The sequence below is a fragment of the Centropristis striata genome, chromosome 21, assembly GCF_030273125.1.
Source record: "Centropristis striata isolate RG_2023a ecotype Rhode Island chromosome 21, C.striata_1.0, whole genome shotgun sequence".
Classification (NCBI taxonomy): domain Eukaryota; kingdom Metazoa; phylum Chordata; class Actinopteri; order Perciformes; family Serranidae; genus Centropristis; species Centropristis striata.
In genome coordinates, this window is record NC_081537.1 from 14,363,530 (window position 1) to 14,386,210 (window position 22,681).

At 38.2% G+C, this 22,681-nt stretch overlaps 1 protein-coding gene across 1 annotated transcript in view; it reads right to left on the reverse strand.

Annotated features, from left to right (window-relative positions):
• Nucleotides 1-22,681, reverse strand: part of plce1 (phospholipase C, epsilon 1) — a 90,170-nt gene that overhangs the window by 66,580 nt on the left and 909 nt on the right. Inside the window, exons 2-6 of the mRNA XM_059324482.1 lie at nucleotides 18,225-18,372; nucleotides 18,001-18,095; nucleotides 16,045-16,712; nucleotides 15,414-15,821; nucleotides 15,099-15,308 (exon numbers count right to left, since the gene is read on the reverse strand). Coding sequence (XP_059180465.1) covers nucleotides 15,099-15,308; nucleotides 15,414-15,821; nucleotides 16,045-16,665 — 1,239 coding nt within the window. The 5' untranslated portion in view covers nucleotides 16,666-16,712; nucleotides 18,001-18,095; nucleotides 18,225-18,372. The remainder of the gene's footprint in view (nucleotides 1-15,098; nucleotides 15,309-15,413; nucleotides 15,822-16,044; nucleotides 16,713-18,000; nucleotides 18,096-18,224; nucleotides 18,373-22,681) is intronic.

Here is a 22,681-nt window from a genome sequence, read left to right on the forward strand (position 1 = left end):
GATGTTCGATTACTCAAATCCTTCATCTGGTTAAAATATATACTTAAATGCTGAAATTCAGCAGTGTAGCTGGTGAGTAATATGTTATCATAGCTGATAGGACTGATGCAAATAAGAAAAATATGATTCAATTGCTAAAAGTGAAGAAGGAGAAGGAAACAGAATGGAGAAGCCAGCAGATAAAGCAAAAGAAGTATACCTGAAGAAGAAATATGACAGAGGAGTTGTAGAGAGAGTCTGGGAGGGAAAAAAACAGGGTCATCTTGAGGGCCAAAACAACCTGGAACCCATTACCCAGAGCACCCAGTGGGACCCCTCCACACCACCACACTCCCCCATTTACAGTTCTCATGATGTCATACTACAGCAAGCCGCAACACTCTCCTACATAACGGCACACAGTCCTGGTCAGACAGCCAGAGATAAGCCTGATGAATGTTTTTCTGTTCTTAATGTTCTAGACATAAAAAAAATAATCCTGGTTCTGCATGCAGAGAAAGATTTGAAAAGTAGCTGTTGCATAAATGTTTTGGAGATTTCTAATAGAAACGACATCAGTTACTGGTAGTGTACTGACTTATATTACATGTTATTCATTTTAAATTTAACCTTTCAACCAAGTGTTTTAAACATTGCAAGTAAGACTTTACCTACCTTTGAAATAATGACAAGACAAGAAGCCAAATCTGGGTCTAAACAGCCTATCTGCACAACTTAGTTTGCTTTTTTCATACATTCATCCGCTTTTTAAAAAATCATCCATTAACAGTACAATTCATACGTATTTTAAAAGCCTTACACTATCAAGTATGTTCCCTGTGTTCAACTTTCAACCCCCTCAGCTTAACAAACTCAAATCCTTTCGCTGTGAAACTGATTGGACGAAATTGTAAATCTTAGAAGTGTATTTCCTTACAGCCACAAAACACAATGAATGAAAAGATTTTATCTCGGTCATAGTACAGCAAGAACTCGTAGTAAACAGTTTACTTACTGTAGCACAGAAAAAGGCTGATATATTGAAGAGAAAGGAAGAAAAAACACCAAGCTCCAATCCCTCCTAGTCTGTGTACACTTATAAAAGTAAGAGAGGAGGCTTGAGCTAAAGAGAGCATGAGAGAGAGAGAGAGAGAGAGAGAGAGAGAGAGAGAGAGAGAGAGAGAGAGAGAGAGATCTCTACATCAGTAGAGTAAGTCTAGGGAGGAGAGATAGAGAGAGGGAGATGGAAAGGAAAGAGACAGTAGAGAGAAAGACAAGAGCAAGGGGAAAAGACAGAGACTTAGATATCCTTGCGTAACGCAGAGGGTACCCCCATATTAGGTTATGAGGCAACCGGACCATCACAACCCAGCAGCAACACAGGAGATTTTAATCAGCGAGCAAACTCATAACACACAAAGACAAAGGAGAAACAAGATTTCAATTGATCCTGCTCTACGAGTCTGTTTAATGTGTAAACAACAGAACTCAAAAAAGGCCCCTGTGTTTTGATTTGGAGCTTTTAGACAGAACCTGAAAATTGACCACTGAAGCCCTATTTACAAAGAGGACATCACTCACCTGTTGACAGCAATGTTGGTGCTAAAGCATACCAAATAGAGTTGGTTTAGTTAGTAATGCAATGAGATAACTTGTGCTTTCTGAAGTCAGGAAATGGTGCAAAACCTTTCCCCTAGTGACCTAATTAAACTGTGCAGTAGCCTACTACAAAGTATTCCAAGAAGATAATAAGGATGTCATGACAAACTGTAGAATACAAAGTAAATACCAGATTCACTAAATACTAAATAATGACTCCACTGGTTGCAAAAAGAAGGCAGATCTTATACAAGTCAACATTTTTTTTTTTACCTCAGTAAACATTTTCCTAATGCTTTTATAGTCCCAATCACTAATTTAAAGTCTTCTTTAATACAGCATGATGTCCATAAAACAGGGTATACAGGGGAATATCTTCGTATTCAATGATACATAGATAAGAAGAAAAAAAGGTGAGTAAGTTGACCATGAGATGAAATTGTTTTGTGAACCTTATTATATCCAGGGTGATTAAGACTGTGAACTTGGATGAGATAAATCAGAAGTTTTAGACGTGCTCTGGATGCAATAACAACAAATCCATATGACAACTGAGTACACCATCCACTGATATAAAAAGCATGTGATGCAACGGAAAGCTCCAGAAAAAATAGTAAGTGGTCTTTGAGTTGGGGTCATTTTGTCAAACTCTAGAAAACTCTTAACTTTTACGTAGAGTGCTGTATAATTTTCCACTTGTATAATTTTCCACTTGTTGCAATGACAACTGTTTGTAATATGTGTGGTATTATGTTTTTTTCAATGCCCTGTACGTTAATTACAGGATAAAAATATGGCAATAGTGAAGTAAACAGGAGCCTACATGTTGCTAAAGCCAACTAATTAAGGCTCATTGAGCCCACATGGCCTTTAAGGTGTCATAATAGCCAAACAAGTCACATTCCAGCTTGGCTTGTCATCGAGCCAGGTGACACTGTGGGCCATTGAACCAATAGAGACTGAGGTAGGGCCACTTGATCCTTGTTATTAGCTTTGCTCTGGTGAGCGTTTCTATGCCAACCTCCAATTAAAGACCAGTGTTGCAGCTCAGTGGTAGCCCCAAATACATGCAGTTTGTTGCAACAAACTCTAAAACATCTGTATTATATGTATAACCTGCTCTCTATTGGCACATCAGACACTGCTCACTATCAAACAACAAATGTTCAACTACCAATTACCTGGTTGGTAACACATTGGAAAAGAAGATAATTAATTTGTCATTCTCAATTTTTTTAAATCAAGGCCTATTTTCTTCTCTAATCTGTAATAGTGGTTTAACCTAACACACAGACACACACTTAATCACGACAGTCATAGGTCTAAATGAATACAGCATTGCCTATTGAATCCGTCTAATTAAGTGAAAAAATAGTCTGTTTCATGCCAAACTGACATCAAAGTGGTCTTCAGAACAAAGCAGACAGCTGGCCTGCCCTCAGCCTTTGCTTTGCATATCTTTGATCAATAGTCCGCTAATGAGACGAGCCCCAGAGAGAGCCAGTAATGAGAGGTCACACTTGTGTATTGTACTGCACTTATTACATTAATTGGCTTTAGAAGGCACAAAGTCCGCCAATCAATATGAATCATAGCCATACAATAGGTTGTGGTGTTGTTCTGTAACAGTGCACACTTTTCAACAACTATTTTTAATACATGCGAGTGGCAGAGTTTGTACTACAACACAATATTGCAAGGATAATTTATTAATACAGCCAATGCCCTGCTTATTTCCAAAAGTGTGCTGCCCTCTGGTGGATATGCATATAAAAATTGATGATTCAAAGTAAAAAATCTGTCAGGTAAAATAAAGGCAAATGAAGCATCACCTCTATTACTTGGAAGATGACAGCATTAAAATTTGTATTTTTTTCCCTTTAAAAAAGCACCAATCTCTTTTTACTCAAAAAAAGCTGATAAGGGTCAAGAAAAATACAGAGAGCAACAGCTAATGATTATTTTAATGATCAGTTTTAGATGATAAGTCCATTAATCATTTAGCTGATCAAAGGAAAAATGATTTACAACAACCGTTTTGATGAACATAATTTTTAAGCAAAAGTAGATTAAATGATTACTTGCAGCAATCATTTAATCTATTGATTATAGTTACATTTCATTTACCAATCTTTTGATAAACAAAACACTGGAAAATAGTTTTAAACAAAAAAAGAGAGAGAAATAAAGGTTATCACAATTTCCAAGTGCCTTAGGTAACATCTTTAATTTGCTTGTTTTGCCGAAAAATTCCTGAAGATATTCTATTCATTTATTCATCCATAAATGTATTATATTATTTAATATCATATTATATTATATGCATTTATTTTATTACATAGATTTTTATTTTCAACAAAATATTCCCTTCCTGTCACAGGACCTCATTAAACATACAAAAAATAGATTAAAAAAAATAAAAAGAAAGAAACATTTAGAGAAAAGGGGGATTTGCACCAGAGTGGGGTCACAGATGAACAGAACAATGGCATTTTCGGTGGTACTTCATTATAACGCCATAGTTTTGTTTCAACAACCCATCTCACTTGTTCAAACATCTAGGTACATTGAAACACAACTCCTTTAGTACTGAATTTATAATAACAAACTATGGAAATCCTTATGTTTGAACCAGTGAATTTGTATTATCAGTTATCAGCCAACTCAATACTTGCTTTAGCACTTTGTTACAATAACACAAGAATCAAAAGGACGACTAGTCAAATATACAGTTACAGAAAAGTGTTGTTGGTGGTGAAACTTCCTACACACACACACACACACACACACACACACACACACCGCAACCATGTACAACCATCAGAGAGCAACAGGAAGTTTGTAAGCCAAGGATTGCTGATCTCATCAAACATAAGTCATGACACAGGCTGCAGATACAGGTGTTCACATACCAAAAAAAGTCTAGTTCATAAGAAGCACAATATATTCTATTGTCCACTAGATGGCACCAAAGGCTGACTTTTCATATGTAACTGCTCATACACAGCTTTCTCACTTCATCACAGCTTTACCTGTTATACTTTTTAAATCATAAGAGGGAAGACGGAAAATGTTAATGGAAAGTATCTTTAAAGTCATGCTTGTCATTTCACATCAAAGTAGAAGGAATTCATGCAAACTGCTGTTTTGATTCTCAGCTGATGTTGACAGAGATTAAGTGTCCTGTGATCAGATGCCGGTCAGCAAGACTGAAAGATCTTGCAACCTGTTATTAAGAACTACTCAGATTAGTCTTTTCAGCTGAGCCCTCTGTATTTAACTTAACATTACGCTAAAAGATACTTTTGTAATAAGACAGCCTGCTCTGACATTGTATTTGGTGGTGCAGTTTATTGCTGCTCCACAAAACAGAAACGGCAAATTAAACTGTGACTGTGCTGCATCCTGTAAGTGTTTAATTTTGGCTAAATCCCCTCTGGATGACCACTCAAATTAAAAAGTGTTAGGAAGGGGAAGTGAGCGGCTATTTTTACAGCAATTGTGCTAGTCCTCGAGTGCAACAATAATAGTATGACTGCACGACTGCTTCATGCTCTCATTAAATCCGTTTTGAGGATATTTTTGGTCCAATAAATCTAGATGCTCTTTTCTTAATTAAACCTGCAGGTGTTAATGGGTTATCTTCAATACTAAAATGTGACATCACTGGAGGGCTGCAGAAATAATTTGACACATGTGGCAGCCATGTAGTCAGAAATGTAATGTCACATGAGGGTGATGAAACTGGGAGAGGCCAAAAGAACAGAAAGTTAGTCATCAAGGCAGGAAGTTCAAGTTAGTATTTGTTTACATTTGTACATAATGATGCATTTCTGAGGATATTACCAAAAAGTATAACATATAAAGGCTATGTAATATTGATCAGAAGTGTGTGTGTATTAGGGTTGTCACGATATTAAAATTTTCAACTCGATACTGATACTCAAGAAAATATTCGATACTCGATACCATTTTCGATACCACAAGGATAAAAACAAACACCCCAAAATTTAACAGAAATATTTTTATTAACAACAAAAATGCAACATGTAAAAATGAACAGAACAGAATATTTTCTCTTAGGTTATTAAGTTTACTGATATACTGTATGTTTTATGTGGTTATTATGTTTGATGTTTGTTTGTGTCCAGTTTTAGTTTTAATGTTATTTAGTGTGTTAAAGTTCTTATTTATTATTGTTTTATTTATTTATTTATTTAGGTTGGTTTTGTGATTTTGTAGTTGTTGTTCTTTTTCTTTCTTTTTAACTGTGTTTGTCCATTGGTGACTTATGTTGTGTTTTGTTAAAATTAATAATAAAAAAATAAAAAATAACAGAACCACAGGTTAAATATTTATAATAAAAAACAGTTGTGCAAAAAGAAACTGCAACAATGATAACAAGCTTCAGATACTCGATACTTTTGAAAATGAGTATTGTATCCGGATACAACATTTAAGTATCGATACTTTTTTGAGTATCGATACTTTTGACAACCCTAGTGTCTATACATAGCGTATTCACCTCACGGGGTCAAAATCCTCCACTGTTTGTGTTTGTGTGTCGGGTCCTGACCCATAGTTTAACAGCCTTGGCTCTGGATCTCTGGAGGGCCACTTTCCCAGTTTCAACAGCAGTACAATTTTCCCACAATATCACAAAGATGCGAGAGGCCCAAGCTTGCACACACACACACACACTTTTTTACCTCCATGCAGCGAAACCACACCCACATGCAGTTTTGACACCACTCCGTCACCTCACAAAACAAACAGATGGAATTCGTTACAACAAAACCAAGTAGCAGCAGCCATATGTGCTCCTGTGCAGCAGATTCAGGCAAACTTATAAGCAGCCGCGGAGCTGCGAACGAAGTCTCGCCATGTTTAAAGAGAAGGGAGGTCACCTTGTTCAAGAAACTGTCACTGTGACTGCACTCCTTACAACAGCATGCTAGATATTTACTGTCCTACCCATTTTCAGTCGAAGTAGACATCTGACTAAACAGTGTGTCTCAACACACACACACACACACACACACACACACACACACACACTAATCTCAGGCTAAGCCGCAACACCCAGCTGGGTGAGAGAGTGGCCTGCTCGGCACATTCCTTTGTAGTAGCACAACATGCAGAGAGAGAACATAAGAGTGATAGACACAAGGTTAAATGAGTGTGACATACATGGAGGGGAAGCGTGTGCAAGTGTGTGTGTGTGTGTGTGTGTGTGTGTGTGTGTGTTTGTGTGTTTAGGGTTGGATGTAATGTGATAATAACTCAACAATGAAACTGCTCATTGATACTTAAATTGCGTTGGAGAATTAGGTGGCCTTCAGGTAACATAAAAACCTGAAAGGCCCTCTCCTGAGCCAGTGGTTTGTCTGTTCTTGGCTACTGTACATACATACAGGACGCTGATGGTATGATGATGGAAGCGGACCTGCTCCTTTAATCTAAGCTTGTGAAAACACAACAATTCAGTAGGATAACTACAATATGGAGTTATCATTCGATATATAAAAATGAACACAATAGTATTTTTCTGGACTTAATATATTGTCGTTTACATGTGTGACTTTTTTTGCTTTTTTTGTGTCGTGTTTAAAGTAATGCTGTGAATGTTTGACAGGCAGTACGAATTGCTGGGGGGGGGGGGGTCTATTTTATTTGTTTCGGTTGTAGTTTATTTATTAATGTTTTATTTATCGAGGATATCTTAGTATTTCTTTTCCACATTTCAATTCCAATGTTTAATATTCTTGGGATTTAAAAATCAATTGCTGTGGAAAAGGATGTACCTATTATGCTCTAATATCATTTTAAAACTAAAACAACATCAATACAACAATACTATCGTTTATCGTGATAGTTCCTGGGAAAATATATCGTCCTAAAAAATGTGTTATTGTGACAGGCCTACAATTCAGGTGATCAACACCAATGAAAACATCATTATAAATATTATACTCCATTTCTGCCAATAAATTTCCCTAATACACTGCCCTTTAAAAATATGCATTTCCCTTCTTTTTATTGTACCAGTTAGATTTCACCATTTGTTTTTTATTCTTGACTCCCTGAATGTTTGGCTCTTTAGCTCTCTAGATTTAGATTCTGAGCTTCTTAATAAATCTGTGTCATCATATTTTATCAACCTTCTGCTCATGTACCAACCACAAACTGGAGGAGAATCATGGCCACCACTCAGAGGGGCACTCTCCAATAAAAAACAAGAAATATTCCAACATGTCTTGTATTGTGGGGCTTGTAAGGATTCAGTCTTCAAGCTCATCTGGTCACAGGCCCTCAGACAGCCAATCTGGATGAAATATGTTCAGTATGATCAACATGTGTTGCGTAGTATCACCAAATAAATCTCTAGCAAACATCTTCAGTAGCAAATAAAAGCTGTACTTTAAACTGGTACATTCTGTACTACAACAGTGAATGTAAAGTTGCGTAATTGATTCTTAATGTTGGCACTAAGATAAATAAAAACATGCCTTGCTGATTACACACAAAAAACAATTGCAGGTGTCTTGCACTAGACTGGCAAGCTGCGGTGTTGCTCAACTCCAGTTCACCTTGCAAAAATGTTCATGCTATGCTCGGCCAATTTTCACAGCCCGGTTTCATCTAAAATAAAAATTTTCCTTTGTGCATTACAGTTGACATACACCAAGTAGTTGGTTGAAAGCCTTGCAGAGTTTTGTATCAGCAGGAGTGCCTAAACAACTAAAAAAAATACAAGAAAACCTCATTATGTGTGGGCGCATAATAGAAAATCTCTGTGTTCCAGCTATAATTGTATTCACTTTGACCTTTATGGTAGCCCTAACAACCTAATTAGCTGAGTATGGTTCAACACTGTGTGTGTGCACATTAATTAAAATCTTATCTTGTAGTACAATGACTCTCAAATCCATTTAATAAGGTAGTAACAACAAGGAAAAGGAGTTTGTTGTGCATGCAGACAGAATGTGTTTTTATGGCGTGCAAATACACACTTAAAGAAAACTGTTGACGCCAACTGTCTGGTGACCCGAACAAAGAAACAAACAAGTTTATTTTGCTGAAGCCATTACCTGGAAAGCCAATCAATGTTATATCACCACATGACAACATAGCATGGAATGGATGTCTTAAAACCGGATATTTGCTGGGCATTTTATCTTAAAACGCTACCTTTGAAACAAGCTGTAATGGGTAACCAAGAAATGGATGTTTGCAAGAGTTATTACCTGAGCTCATAAACAACCACTCTTTAAATATATTGACCCATTTTACAGGCAGGTATTTAACTAGCAAATGACTGGAGGGAAAACAAGCATCCAACAGTGCAAACAAGAACACATTTAACAACAATTCCCATATGTCACAGGCTGCATCTTTAATTGTTTAGGACAGCCAAGTTAATGTTTGCTGAACAAACTAGCCCCAAAGCTAGACACCATCAACGAGTATTGCTGTGTAGCCCTGCGAGTCAGACTGACATAAGCCACAGCCATATGGATGATTATCAAATCTGATTTAGGACATTTTTAAAGTTATGTTGATGTCCTGATTCTCAGTTTGTTTATATATGAAGCAATTATGAGGGACAAAACAAAAATTTTGTCTTTTGTAATAGAGAAAGGCAAAACATTTGCTCACTTTGATATTTCAGTAGTCTGTGTTCCCCTGAGGCACTGATTCAACTTTTAGTATAAACGGCTTTAAACACACCAACTTCTGCAACAGACAATCTAAAACTGAAGAAAAAATAAAAAAGGAATAGAGATATTCTGTGGCTGTTATTATCACCACCAGCAAGGCAACCACACGGGGAACTGGGTAAGCAACAATGCCAAGTCTTAGGAAAATATGTATACTCTCAGGACTGTTGTTATTGTGAATCTAACGGAACAGGCACTATTTTTTGGTGATCTGTGCTTTAAAATGGAGCTCAACCTACTGTGAAAAAAAGCAAAACAAGTTGTCATATGCCGTCTTTCCACTGCATAATACGACATGGCTCTACTCATCTTGACTTGTTCTTTTTTGGTTTTCCATTAGCAAAAGTTGTGGATAGCACCTTGTACTTTATTTGGTACAATCTCAATCGAGGTTCCAAATAAACTGAGTCGATATTTGATGGCCTAATGTCAATAGCGAATCTTTTTAGATTTTCTCAACGCAGATTTTTTAAACATGGCAGCCCACAAAACTACATACAATTGAGTGTTTCTCTGCTGGCTGATGAAAGGATTCAGACAGTTTCGGGTTGGAGATTATGTCACTATGTGCTATAGCGATTAGCTGAGAATCCTGCCAGTACTATTCACAATGGAAAACGAAATAGAGAACAGGGCCTGGTACCAAAAGATTGATTGGAGTGGAGTGGAGAAGAGCTGTACCATGCAGTGGAAACACAGCAAAAGTAATGAAAAGTAATGGCATGACGTCTACTGGGCCAGATAAGAGATGACCATCGATGTGATTAACAGCCTTAACACTTAATTCAATGGTATTTTGACACAAACATTGTTCCTCCTGGGATTTGGATTTTGCACTACTCTGGACGGAAATTTCTACAAAATTAATTCTACAATTAATTGCTTCCAATGAGCATGTTTGATTTACTTTCCCAGCAGAGATATTCTTGGATTTGACCAGGCATCATTCAAGTCCAGTTATAAGAAGAAAGGCTGAGGGAAAGCACAGAGCGTCCCTAGAAGGAAGAATGCGTTCTGTCCCTGAAGACTACTTGCATCTTTGGTAACAGGAAGATGCTCTCTTTAGAAGCATCCATCTCTCAACGCTACAACCACTCAAGCTGCTATGCTAAAAAATGTGCGCGTGCAAGGGTGCGCATGCATGGTCACTTACCACTTAGCTTGACACCCATTTGAGTTAAATGAAAGGACCCAGCAGGACTCTAATTGGTAGACTCCACAAACGCAAACAATAAAATGCTTTGATCTTTACACCAGGTGTAAAGAATTTCTCTATTAAACCAGCACAAGTAATGAAACACTTCCTTATTTTGGGTTAAACTTCCCTGACACTTTAACAGTTACGAAAGAGTATGGGTACACTGATATGTGCACAGAGGAAATAAAGAGACACATTTTAATATGAAAACTGTCCATTAATTTGTTTTTTACTGCTAAATCCTTGTGAGAGAATGCAAAAGGCTTTCCTCCTGTCCCATTTATACTATTTCCATCACGTTCATTTTCCATTATATGCTTAAGTTAAAACCTATATGAAACATAAGTTCATGGCTTTGTCCTGGGCTAAACCTCCTTTCTGTTTCCACTCTCTCACTCTCCCTATTCTCTCTCAAATAGTGCGTGCCTGATTCCCCCCCACCTTGTTTCTCACTTTTCTTCCATGCTAGATTTTCCTCTTTTTCCACTGTTAAAATCTCATTTTCTCCCTCTTTCTCTCCTAGTGTGGAACCCTTCCCCCCTTTCTCTCTCGCTGCTGCTGCTGCCCTGCTCCAATCCCTCCTTCATATAATCCTGTGTTCTTTGGCTCGCTTCATTAGTTGTAGCAATAAACACACAGGGCTACAGGATACCTCCAGAAAACTCCTCAACATGATTACTGCAGAGTCAGGTTTACATGCCACATATAGAGGGCCTGTGTACCATAAAGTGTGTGTGTGTGTGCGTGTGTGTGTGTGTGTGTGTGTGTGTGTGTGTGTGTGTGTGTGTGTGTGTGTGCGTGTGTGTGTGTGCGTGTGTGTGTGTGTGTGCGTATAAGACAGAGGGGAGCAGAGACAGATGGTAACGCTGTTTTTTTTTTTTTTTGTTGCAATTATCCGATGAATTTACAATGTTTGTGCGCTGAATACTGTACACATCTACATTAGCGCTACCAGATGGTTCGGGATGAAAAGAAAAATGCTGTTTTTTATCAATATCTTTAAGATTTTTACTAAAATGTGCTATAGTTTCTGATCTTTCATTGTTACGTCTCTATCTGCTGTATGCCATCAAATAAAATAGCAATATAAAGAAAGTTTCTTTGTGTTTATGACTGCGTAACTCCCATTTGTTTGTAATGGGATGCATTCCTACTTTTTCATACTTTTTTATGATCCTGATGACAGCCCTGCTACAACTCTACTTATTCACTGCTGCTCAGTGTTCTCAGAGTTTCTCTGGTGACCCCTTACAGGAGTAGCTCAGATGGTGTTTTGACAAGAGAAGTGCTGGCTACTCCCCCATTTTCAATAGGCTCATTATTAAAGCAGCTCTGCCCGGACTTAACTCAGCCCGTATTTCTACGACCACAAAGGGCTCATAAAAACACTTTGGCAAAGTCAGAAACCACACTACAGCATGCACATGAGTATGAGTGTGTGTTTGTATGGTGTGAGTGTACAAGCCCCCATCCACATACATGAGAAACTTTAGACAGTACTTGGCTCTGTTGTGGCTATGCATGGACCCATAAAAAACACAAATACATATCCGTGCATTTATGCTTACACATATACATTACCACTATGCACATGTCAGAAACCCATTATATAATATAGGGTTGTAGTCAACCACAGAAAATCTTGGTTGACTGTAATTATACATACTCTGCAACCAATCGATCGGCATTGTGTGTCAAAAATTTTTTTTTTAGTCCTTTGCAAAAATGAGTGTTGCATATTTACAGTATGCCACAAACGTCAGCATCATTCAGCGTTGAGCATGACAAGTTTGGTGTTTACTTCTGGTCACAGAGAGTTTAAACAAACGAAGAATATGTGTTGTATTTAAGGCTTAGAGTGTGTGTATTTGCATGATACTCGCTGTTCAGGGTAAAGAGTTACTTGAGGGGAAGTTAACATTCATTTTCCCAGCAAGAAATTATATTTTCAATTATTCCTACACAATATGAATGCATAATTGCCCTATCTTGTAATATTAACAAACATGAAACTGCTTGTGTATACGCCCAGTGATTCAGATCTGCTCCGACATGAAAAGAGTTGTAATGGGTTTCTTGGCCTATGCTACAACCCTTCCACAAAATTGCATTAAAATTATTTTTCTGTAATCCTGCTGACAGACAGACAAACCGAGCCAAAAACAGAACCTACTTGAATGAGGGTATAGTACACTGTATGTCACAATGGAATTTAAACTAATGCCATACACCAATAGTTAAACATTGCAGAAAAGTAAAACACAAATACAATACGCCACATGGCATTGCAATGCAATAAACCAGGTCTCTAGTAGGTCTGTGGTAGTATGCATCTTAAAAGCTCTGGGTTTCGGTCTCCATGTGTTTTGAGTTTTTACAGGAAGAGGAGGGAGAAGATAACAAAAAACAACATGAGAATATCCTGTGTGATGCAGATGGGTCCCAGTCTTCACAGATTCTCATAATGTTTGCACCTCTCAGACTGAAAAGCATGACTTGCAGCAGCCAAAATGCCTTCTATTGAAAGGTACCAATATGTCTTATATTCTCTGAATTGTGACTGCCAAGGTTGCTCAAACTGAACAGCTCCTGTGAGAGCTTTTCATGTTCGTAAAAAGACTATCTTGCTGAGAAAGTCGATAATAACACAGCAATGTCCTGGGTCTCCTCTCTGTCTCACTCTGTCTCTTTTCTTCCGACCTCCATCTCCCTCTAACTTTCTCACTCTGTCTTGCTCATTTACCTTCTCTACAATTTCCATGGCTATAACTTTAATGCAGATGCCAACTCTGCTCAGTCCATTTACACACACACTCACACACACAGAAGGCTCAGTCATTCAGTCTGTCAGTAATATGGGGAGCAGAACTAACAGAGAATAAATCATTTTTCCGCAGCAGGGGCCTACCCTGAACAAAGAGCCAGTGTGTGTGTGTGTGTGTTTTGTGATGTGTGTGTGTGTGTGTGTGTGCATGCATGCGAGTTGGTCTATTAACATATTCCTTGAACAAATTATTCATCTTTCATGCATAAGAGGCATAACATTTCAACCCAAACAGAGGAAAGCAAAAGCCAAGATCAATCTTCCTCCATTGAAGCAAAAATCAATCAAGTCTTAAATTTTCTTGTGCAGCTACAGCTATTGCACTTTTTCTCGTGGCAGAGAAAAGAGAGCTTGAAATGCAAACCACATAATAAACCCGCTGCCTTATCATCTGTGGAAAATCCACATCATTTTAAAAGCACTTAAAGATTAACCATGTTATAGCTTGAGGCAAAAAGATGGTGATGTAAGGCCATGAACACCATAAAGATTGAATGCCTCCCACTGCAACATATTTCCTAAACTCTTAAAAAGGCAATCTTTACATCCCTTGGCTTAGGATTATTATGGAAAACATGTTTAATTGTGTTGATTAACAACGCAGACTTGCTTGAAATCATTTTGCAATGGTACAGTTCTCTTTTAACGGGAGTGTGTTAACAGTTGCCTGGGTGTAAAATATAAACTATCCGAGACCTTAGAAGCTCACTGCACTGCTGTCCTGATTTTACGTTTACAACAACTTCTACAGCACATTTCTGTCCTTGAGGTAAGGAATGCCTCTATTATGCATTGTATATTGAAAATTGAAAACTTAAAGCGACTACAATGAGTTTTAACTGGTTATGAAACAGTCTCAGTGTAATGCTGATGCCTCTATATGACCTACAGAAGCAAATGAAACTATCAGCGATATTACTGGTTGTTTCTCTGTACTTATTGTAAATGCCTATTCAGATGAAACGAGACTGGACAGTACGTAGACTGGAAGCGTCTGTGTCTGCACTTCCCAGGGAGGTTTTGGAAGTGAGGACGTTGCCAGTTAAAACGAAGCAGGAGAAGATTTTTCTTTAGAGAATATTATTTTTTACATTATTTTTTGTGGTTCTGGCTCAATCTGGGGCAAGATCAGCAAAGGGAAAAAGAAAAGGAAGGAAAAGCAAAAAAAAAACTTAAAAGGGACAGTAATAGAGTACGGCCGAAAAAAACTAGTCGACCTTGGCTGGTCATTTTACCGATGAGAGAATTGTGGGATTAGAAAGAATTTAAATCTGATCCTGAGGTATGCAATATGGCTATTGTATTTATGAATTATGTGCAACGAGACGTGGTATTACATCAAAACATGAATTCACATCGGTGGCTAAATCAAAGTTAACATAAAACTTACATAACCACAAATATACAATTTAAAATTAGTTGGGTCTTTCTTTAGCTCGTTTCCAGAACACATACACACTCTAGACAGATGAGGCTTGGACATAAAAAAATAAAATGCTCTTGTTCTTTTCTTCTTTAACGTATAGCACTACTGTAGCGATTACAGTTGGCTCTTAAAGTTATGTACTTACTTGATTCCTATGGTCTAAAGCTAGTACCTTCAGGTGGAATGCACTTATTGTAAGTGGCTTTGGACAAAATCGTCAGCTAAATGACATGTAATGTAATGAAATGAGGCTTTGGTGCTCATTAAAACACCACCACTGTTGTCCACAGGTGTCGCCAAAATCAACACAAAATTAAAGTTCCCAATAGTTACTTTAAGTCATTCTCTTACCTGCTGTAGCTTAACTCCAACTAAACGTAGTATCTCCCTGCAGATTCTCAACTCTTCTCTCATATCGCTCATTACTATTGGCCATATATCCTTCTTAGTGGGTTGCCATATGCTGTGATTGACAACCCCCTCCCAGACCTCCTCTGAGATGTGTCCTGATGGCAGCGTCCTGACAATCGCTCTGGTGCCAGTGCACACGGACTTGGTCATCTTATAGAAAGAAGAAAAGTATTTTAGCAATTTTTCATTGCTGTCAAAGTATAAATGATGAACTCTGTCAAGGCAGGGTGAACCTTGAATCTTGTATGTAAATACCTTTTGATTATTCTTGAAGAAGCGCCTCACCAGGACAGTGGAACGCTCTTTACGGTTCCTTATAAACTCTGTGTTATCCAAGAGACCCTCTCCATCCCCCTCACTGCTGCTGTCCCCACTGCAGGTCCTAGTAACACCCGACGGTGAGCTTTCATCACTCTTCAGGTTTGTTCTCATGGTGTCTAGAGATGCTCGCCTTAGGAAGAGTTGCTCCAGGGAACATTTCTTGACCCTGGGCCTTCTGTTGAGCCTCTCTAAACTCGAGTAGCCATCTTTGAGATGGTGCCGGCGAATGTGTCCATTCTGGTGATGCTGGCGGCGGCTGGGAGGAGGGGAACCACTGGGAGAGGACACCAAAGAGCTCGGCTCACTGGATGGACTGCACTGAGATGAGAGGTATGGCGATGTCTAGAAGCAGAAAACATGGACAAATTAAAATAGTCTTGATTATGTTTCTGTACAGCCAAATAAGTGCAGCCTCAAATGGGAAATCTCTTAATTTATAGTGTTAACATTCTTATGTTTTTGTCAAGCATTTGAGAGCACAGAGAACACGTAACACAACCCAGGTGTAACAGCTAAATGTGTTCAGTTTGCAGATAAGCAAAGCTAGAGCTTCTTCTTTTATTACCTTGTGGAAAGCCAGCATAGACACAGGCAGGCTGCTGCGACGGATGTGTCGTTGTTTGGACTGAGAGGAACTGGGGCAGGGGCCAGGACTGTGAACAGGGCTGGAGCTGGGACTCGGACTGGATCTGGGGCTGTGGCAACAATAGTTGTTTGGACTTGTGTAAAGGCTCGACAGGGTGCAGGAGCAGCGGGTGCTGCCAGTTCTGTTTCTGCCTGCTTCTACACCCTCTTCAGGGGTGTCCAGCTGGCACAGAGACCCCTCTGAACTTTTCCCAGGTATCTCAGTTACTGTGTTAGTTATTTCTTCAATTCTCCTGCCAGCCGACAGCTGTGGATAAAGTTTCTCTGCTGCACTGGCGATTTTTGATCTGTATTCCAAACACTCGTATTCCTCATCCAAGATTGTCCCTTGTCCACTGTCACACGACAACTTCCTATAGAAGAGGAGGGAAGGGCTGCTCCGCTGTTTTGAATGCCACAGCGGGTCAGAGTATCGCCATACTTCCTGGTTGTCATTTGCGTGTCTGGCTTCTCTGTTGGGTTTGCTCCCAGTGGATGGAGGTGAAGCACGCTGAGGCAGGACAACAGCCCCGACATGGGTCTGATTTTCTTCAGTAGCCATCGCGTCTCCCCAGAGCTTCCTGCTTTATCTTTTGCTTGGATGCAGCTCTGAAAATAAGTAACACTTTGAGTTAAGTCCTTTATCTCTTTAGCTACAATTGGCATTAGACCTGAGCTTTGATGCGAGCATCAGTCAAATACATTTCTCTGAGACTCTCTTAATTCCTTTGAGAAGCAACGTATTCCATCTCAATTACTGGCTCCACAGAGCAGCAAGAGGAAATGAAATTTGCAGAGGAAATGAAATTTGCAGAATTCCAAACCCATAAATTGTGTAAGGTGACAGCACTGTCATGTTTGTAACTCAGACGGTCTAGATCACTAGTTCCCAAGCTTGGGTGTTCCTCAGCTTCACAGGGCATTGCAAGGTCTTCTTGATTTAAAAGGTGTAAGACCTCTTTTTTACAGTTGGCCTATATATCAGCATTTCGTTCATTTCTGTGAAACCAAATTAAGTTGTTATTTTCAAAGTTTGGATTATTGTTTGAGATAAAAACAAGACCGAGACTCAAGCCATATATTCACAGAGCCTTCCCTCTATGCAAAACATCCTCATGCTGCATTAGAAAAGTATGAATTTGAAACAGATAAAGAACTAATAGAACAACAGCCAAGCATCATGGAGAAGAGAACACAGAATGTAACAAAGAAAACTCATCTCTGTTGCAATAATAACAAGAAACAATCTCCTCAAAATACATACAAATCACTTGTTTTACTCAAACATTCTGCCATTATGGCATTCACTATTAAAGATAAGAGATAAGATAAGATATAACTTTATTTATCCCGCAGTGGGGAAATGAAGTTGTCACTGCAGCTCAAGGCTCAGGCACATAGATAGAGAAGACAGAATAAAGTATATAAGCAATAAGACATATACATACATTCTATACACATGATATACATTATATACATACAACTCTGCTATTTGGCATTTATCATTAATATATATTTTTTGTGTTTGTTTGTTTCATGAAAGTACTTTGCATTTTTACAGATACTGCACATTGGAGAAAATATATTATATATTTGGGTTAATTGTACAGTTTTTAATGTGGTTCTCTACTCTTACTGATATGTATTGAATATAATATGAAATATCCATCAAACATGGCATTTAATCAGGGATCATAGGATAACGGAGTCATAAAAGAGGGGGTCACTTATGGAAAAATGTCAGTAACCGCTGGTCTCGATGACTAATGGGGCATCACTGTTTCACTGTTAAAGCACATTTCTCTGTTGTTGCAGCTGACTGACTGAACGAGTGACTTATATAACACCATCATCAGCATCAAACCTCCTGAATTTTAGTTCAGTTCAATATACTTACTTAGATGATGAGAGAGATCCGCTTCAGGTCATGCTACACGACAGTCCTGAATCTCTTTTTCAATTTCAGTGTGACATCGTGGTCATCGGCCTGTGCTGGGGCAAATAATACTCTTCAGCTCCCACTGACCTCTTGAGTTATTAAGACAACATGTCCATACAGAGTGTGCTCTGTGTGTTTTGTGTGTGTGTTGTAGAAACAGAAGCTTGTGCAGCTGTACAAACCTCCAGATAGAGAACCCACGGAGGTGACCCTGGAGGACTGAGGAATTTCCTTGATAGGACGGTTCACAGCCACAGTTTACAAGGCCATGTGTGCTAGCCCTGGTTGATCCTGACTTGTATCTGTGGCATAGTTATCCACTTGCAGGCCCTGAGGGAGCGAGAACACAGATGGACCAATCATTATCAACACGTTTTTCATGAGGCATTTTATTTTTATTTCACAATAAAATCAATTTGGTGAGAGAGATAGAAAGGTCAAGACTGAGTACTAAAAATATAAAAACGGGTTGAAAAACACATGAGAAACACATTTTTACTGACTTCAAAAGCTTCAATCACATTTCATCACACCAACTTTCTTATCTGTAACTATTCAACTAAATCACTGCACAGAGCACGAGCCATTGTGACCGAAACAACTGAAACAACAAATGTTGAATTTCAGTTGGAAGAGGAAAATAAGGGAAGGAACAACACTCATTTTACAACCATAAAACCATCTGGGGCATTAAGAATGAAACTATACACAGTGCATTCATCCCCATTTCCTGAGATGATGTATGAGGTGTAGGATGTGTTATGTGATTGATATATTTAAATATTTGAGTTTTTTAGAACTATAATCTCTCAGACGTAAAGTTGTAGTTTACGTCCATGTCTCTCAGTAGACAATACTTCCAATATGGATGTTGATACAAAGAAGCTTCACATTCTAAAAGAAGATGCTTCACACACACACGTTCAACCAAATATTTACAGTACCAGTCAACAATTTGGACACACTTTCTCATTCAATGGTTTTTCTTTATTTTTATGATATTTTATACATTGTAGATTAATATTAAAGACATCCAAACTGTGGAAAATGGAATTATGTTGTAAACCATAAAGTGTTAAACAAACCAGAATATGTTATACAGGTGCATCTCAATATATGAATATCATAGAAAGTTTATTTATGTCAGTAATTTAATTAAAAAAGTGGAAATAACACATTATAAAGATCCACTCACAGAATGAAACATTTCATGTCTTCATTTACTTAATTTCTTCTAATTGTAATGAGTATGGCTTACATGTAATGAAGACCTAAAATTCAGTGTCTCAAAAAAGTTTTAATATTACAAAAGACCAATTTAAAAAAGTATGTTTAATATGGAAATGTTGGCCTCTGAAAAGCATGTCCATCTATATGCACTCAATACTTGGTTGTGGCTATTTGACTTGAACTACTGGAAATTGACTTTTCCATGCTATTCTAATGTATTAGATGCACCTGTATATTCAAAGTAGCCATGATATAAAATGTCATGATGACATGATAATTGTTTTCCGTTAGACGTTTGTGTAAAGTTTTGTCAGAATTACAGTATGAATTCTGAATTTTGGCACACAAAAATGTGTTCAGGAGGTCACAGTGACCTTGACCATTGACCTTTCATCCATCAAATTCTAATCAGTTCATCACTGAGTCAACGTGGAAGTTTGTGTCAAGAAGAAATTCCCTCCTGGCTATCCTGAGATATCACTTTCACAAGAATGGGACCGACAACCCCAACACATAATGCCTCGGGCCGGGCCATTATCAGTGGGGGGCGTAACAAAACGAAACAGTCTTCTAAAAATAACAAACAAACATCTAGGTGGGAACAAATCTTTGTGGATTATGGAAAGTGTGTGCAACCGTGATTCATGTCATTAGTATTAAATGTAACAACATGCTTTGAGTTTGCAGAGCTAATAAACTTTACACAATCAAACAGTTATACTCCCCCCTTCCTACAACACATCGACTTAATGTTTTCAAGGTACTTGACAACAATTATTACAAGCAACTTTTTTAGATACTTTCCAGAAGTCTCGAAATACAAGACTACTGTTCAATAAAAGCAAATACTGTGAAAAAGAAGGCAAAATTGCAAACTCAGCAGAATGCCAGCTGGAAAAGAGGAAAGGTAATGATGCCTATGAAACTGAACAGTCCGCTCTCAGTAGCTGGCTTTAATCAAACATGGATCTACATTAAATAGGACATGTTGTTTCTTATCCAATATCACAGAAAAGAAACAGACTTAATTTCACTTATTCTGTCTGGATCAATCTAGCACTCTGGTAAGTGAATAAATCAAGAGCCGGGCAGAGACCAGTTATGCACCCTGCATGAAATACATCCATAACAGACACACTCACCCTCGACATGCACACATACTAATTGTGTGGTTCTGGTATCATCAATGGCGGCCAGAAAAGTATAAATCCAGAAAACGAGTGGCCAGAACCTCATAATTAGAGAGACCACAGCCCTTAATTCCCTGCCAAAATGCGTGGGCCACAGTCGGAATGTGGGACCGACCCAAAGAGGGAGGACAAGCTACACTTGGGAGAGCAAGACAAATACAAATAGTGAGGAAACTGGTAAATCAAGCGGTCAAGGCATTCTCGTGCCCCCTTGCACCCACACACCCGTACACACATATATCAAGGTGTCTGTGTTGGATGTCTGCAGCCTCTTTTCAAGGCTCTGTGCTACATTCACACAGACACAACTTCAACCAAAGGGGATGAAACAGACAAGTGCTCCATTCATGGGCTCACAGCGGTGGCTAACCTTCATATGACTTCCTCTACTTTGCAGCTGAAGCCTTTGAAGACGCTGATTTGACAGCTCAAAAAAGATAAACTTGCCAGAACGCTGTTACACACATACACTATATGGCTGTATTTTGAACCATCCTTACCAAGTATTACACTAAAGGTTCTACAAACACAACAGCCCTGCATTGATCAATAGGCATCATTATTGTTTTCCTGGAGTTGCTGAGACATCCAATGAGTTTTAAAATAACAAGCCCCGCCTGAAACAAGGAAAAAGAGACATGTAAAGATTCAGAATTTCCCAGAAACTAATATAAGTCTTTAATAAATTATATTTTGGAGTAAGCCACATTAGGTGGTTACATAAAGTATTTTTTTTAATTAAAAATTGACTTTAATAATCAATTAAATGGAGAAAATAAAACTTTCTTTGAATGACAAGCATGCAAAACTATCTGATGTAAAGCAGGTTGCTAACTTTGTTGAACCAAATTCTGCTTTCCCAATGAAAATGTAAAAGATCTGAACTAGTATTCACAACCAGAACATTAGTACATGCAAAATAAGGATGGTGGAAACTGTCCAAACAGGATTTGTGGCCTTTCATAAAACAGATATGGTAAGTCAGGGATGACTGGTTTTGTGATCATGGGATGTGCATAACAAATATCTACCTTAGACAAATCTTTTACGAAAATAAAAATATATCTATTTTCCCTGCCTAATATCAATAAAGCTTAGCCTATCTTATTTAATGAAATATAATGAAGACCTAAACAAAACTCACACATTAAAAGACACAAACATACAGTTTATTAGACCAAGTTAACCTCTCCCACCGATATCTCTAGTTTAATGTTGTAGACTTTTATGAGGCTGAATTTATCCCAGAGTGACATTGGGTCAGTGAGGTCAAATTTCCAAAAATGGTCTCATGATATTACATGGCTACTAACATCATCACACATGAATAAAATTGGGCTTACTGAATCCTAAAAAGTCTCAGCACTCCAGGCATATCCACTTTATGCAACATCCAAGGAAAATAGATTTCAGTGTGTCAGTTGCACTATATATTGTACTTCTGACTCATGTGGGAGCAGCTTGCCAGTAAACACCTCCAAAGATTATTTTATTAATCTCCACCGCAGCTGAGCTAATTAAAGTCTCTGGAATTCTAGGGAAGTCCATGTCTTCATAGCCTTTTATCAGCATTCATGTCATATTACAATTTTTGAGTGCTCTGTTCTTCCCTATTAAGAGCCCACCCAATCCATAACAGAGAGAATCTCACCTGCATGTGTCATAGTCAACTAACAAGTCAAACCTGATATGTCAAAAGTTGACAAATATGTTTCGCCACTTTGTGTCAGCATACAATATCTCTCCTGAGTGCCTATGTTATTGTTGTCATTGCCAAACTTTCTGGCTTCAGATCCTAATTTCTATTTAGCATCTTTCTTTTACATCTAAAGTAAGGATAATAATACATGCATATACCTGTGTGTACATGTTTACATTCCCAGCTGCCAGTAATCACACAATCAGATTGGTATGTAGGATTTATTGTAGGCACCAGCCTGCCATCGGGCTTGGGTGTAGTTATAAAAGAGAGATTGGCAACCGTAGCACAGGCAAGTCATAGCAACAACTACAACTGGGACGAGCAATGAGAAACGAAAGTGCGGTAAAACTAAATGTGCAGACAAGTTGCAAATAAAAAAAACTGGGGGATCAACAATGTTCTATTTGGGTGCATCATAGCTGCTTTTGCTAATGTTATGGCTGTAAAGAAGGCTGAAGTCATTTGAGGACACAAACTGACACACGACACATGTTAGGGCATGGACCTGTCCAATTAT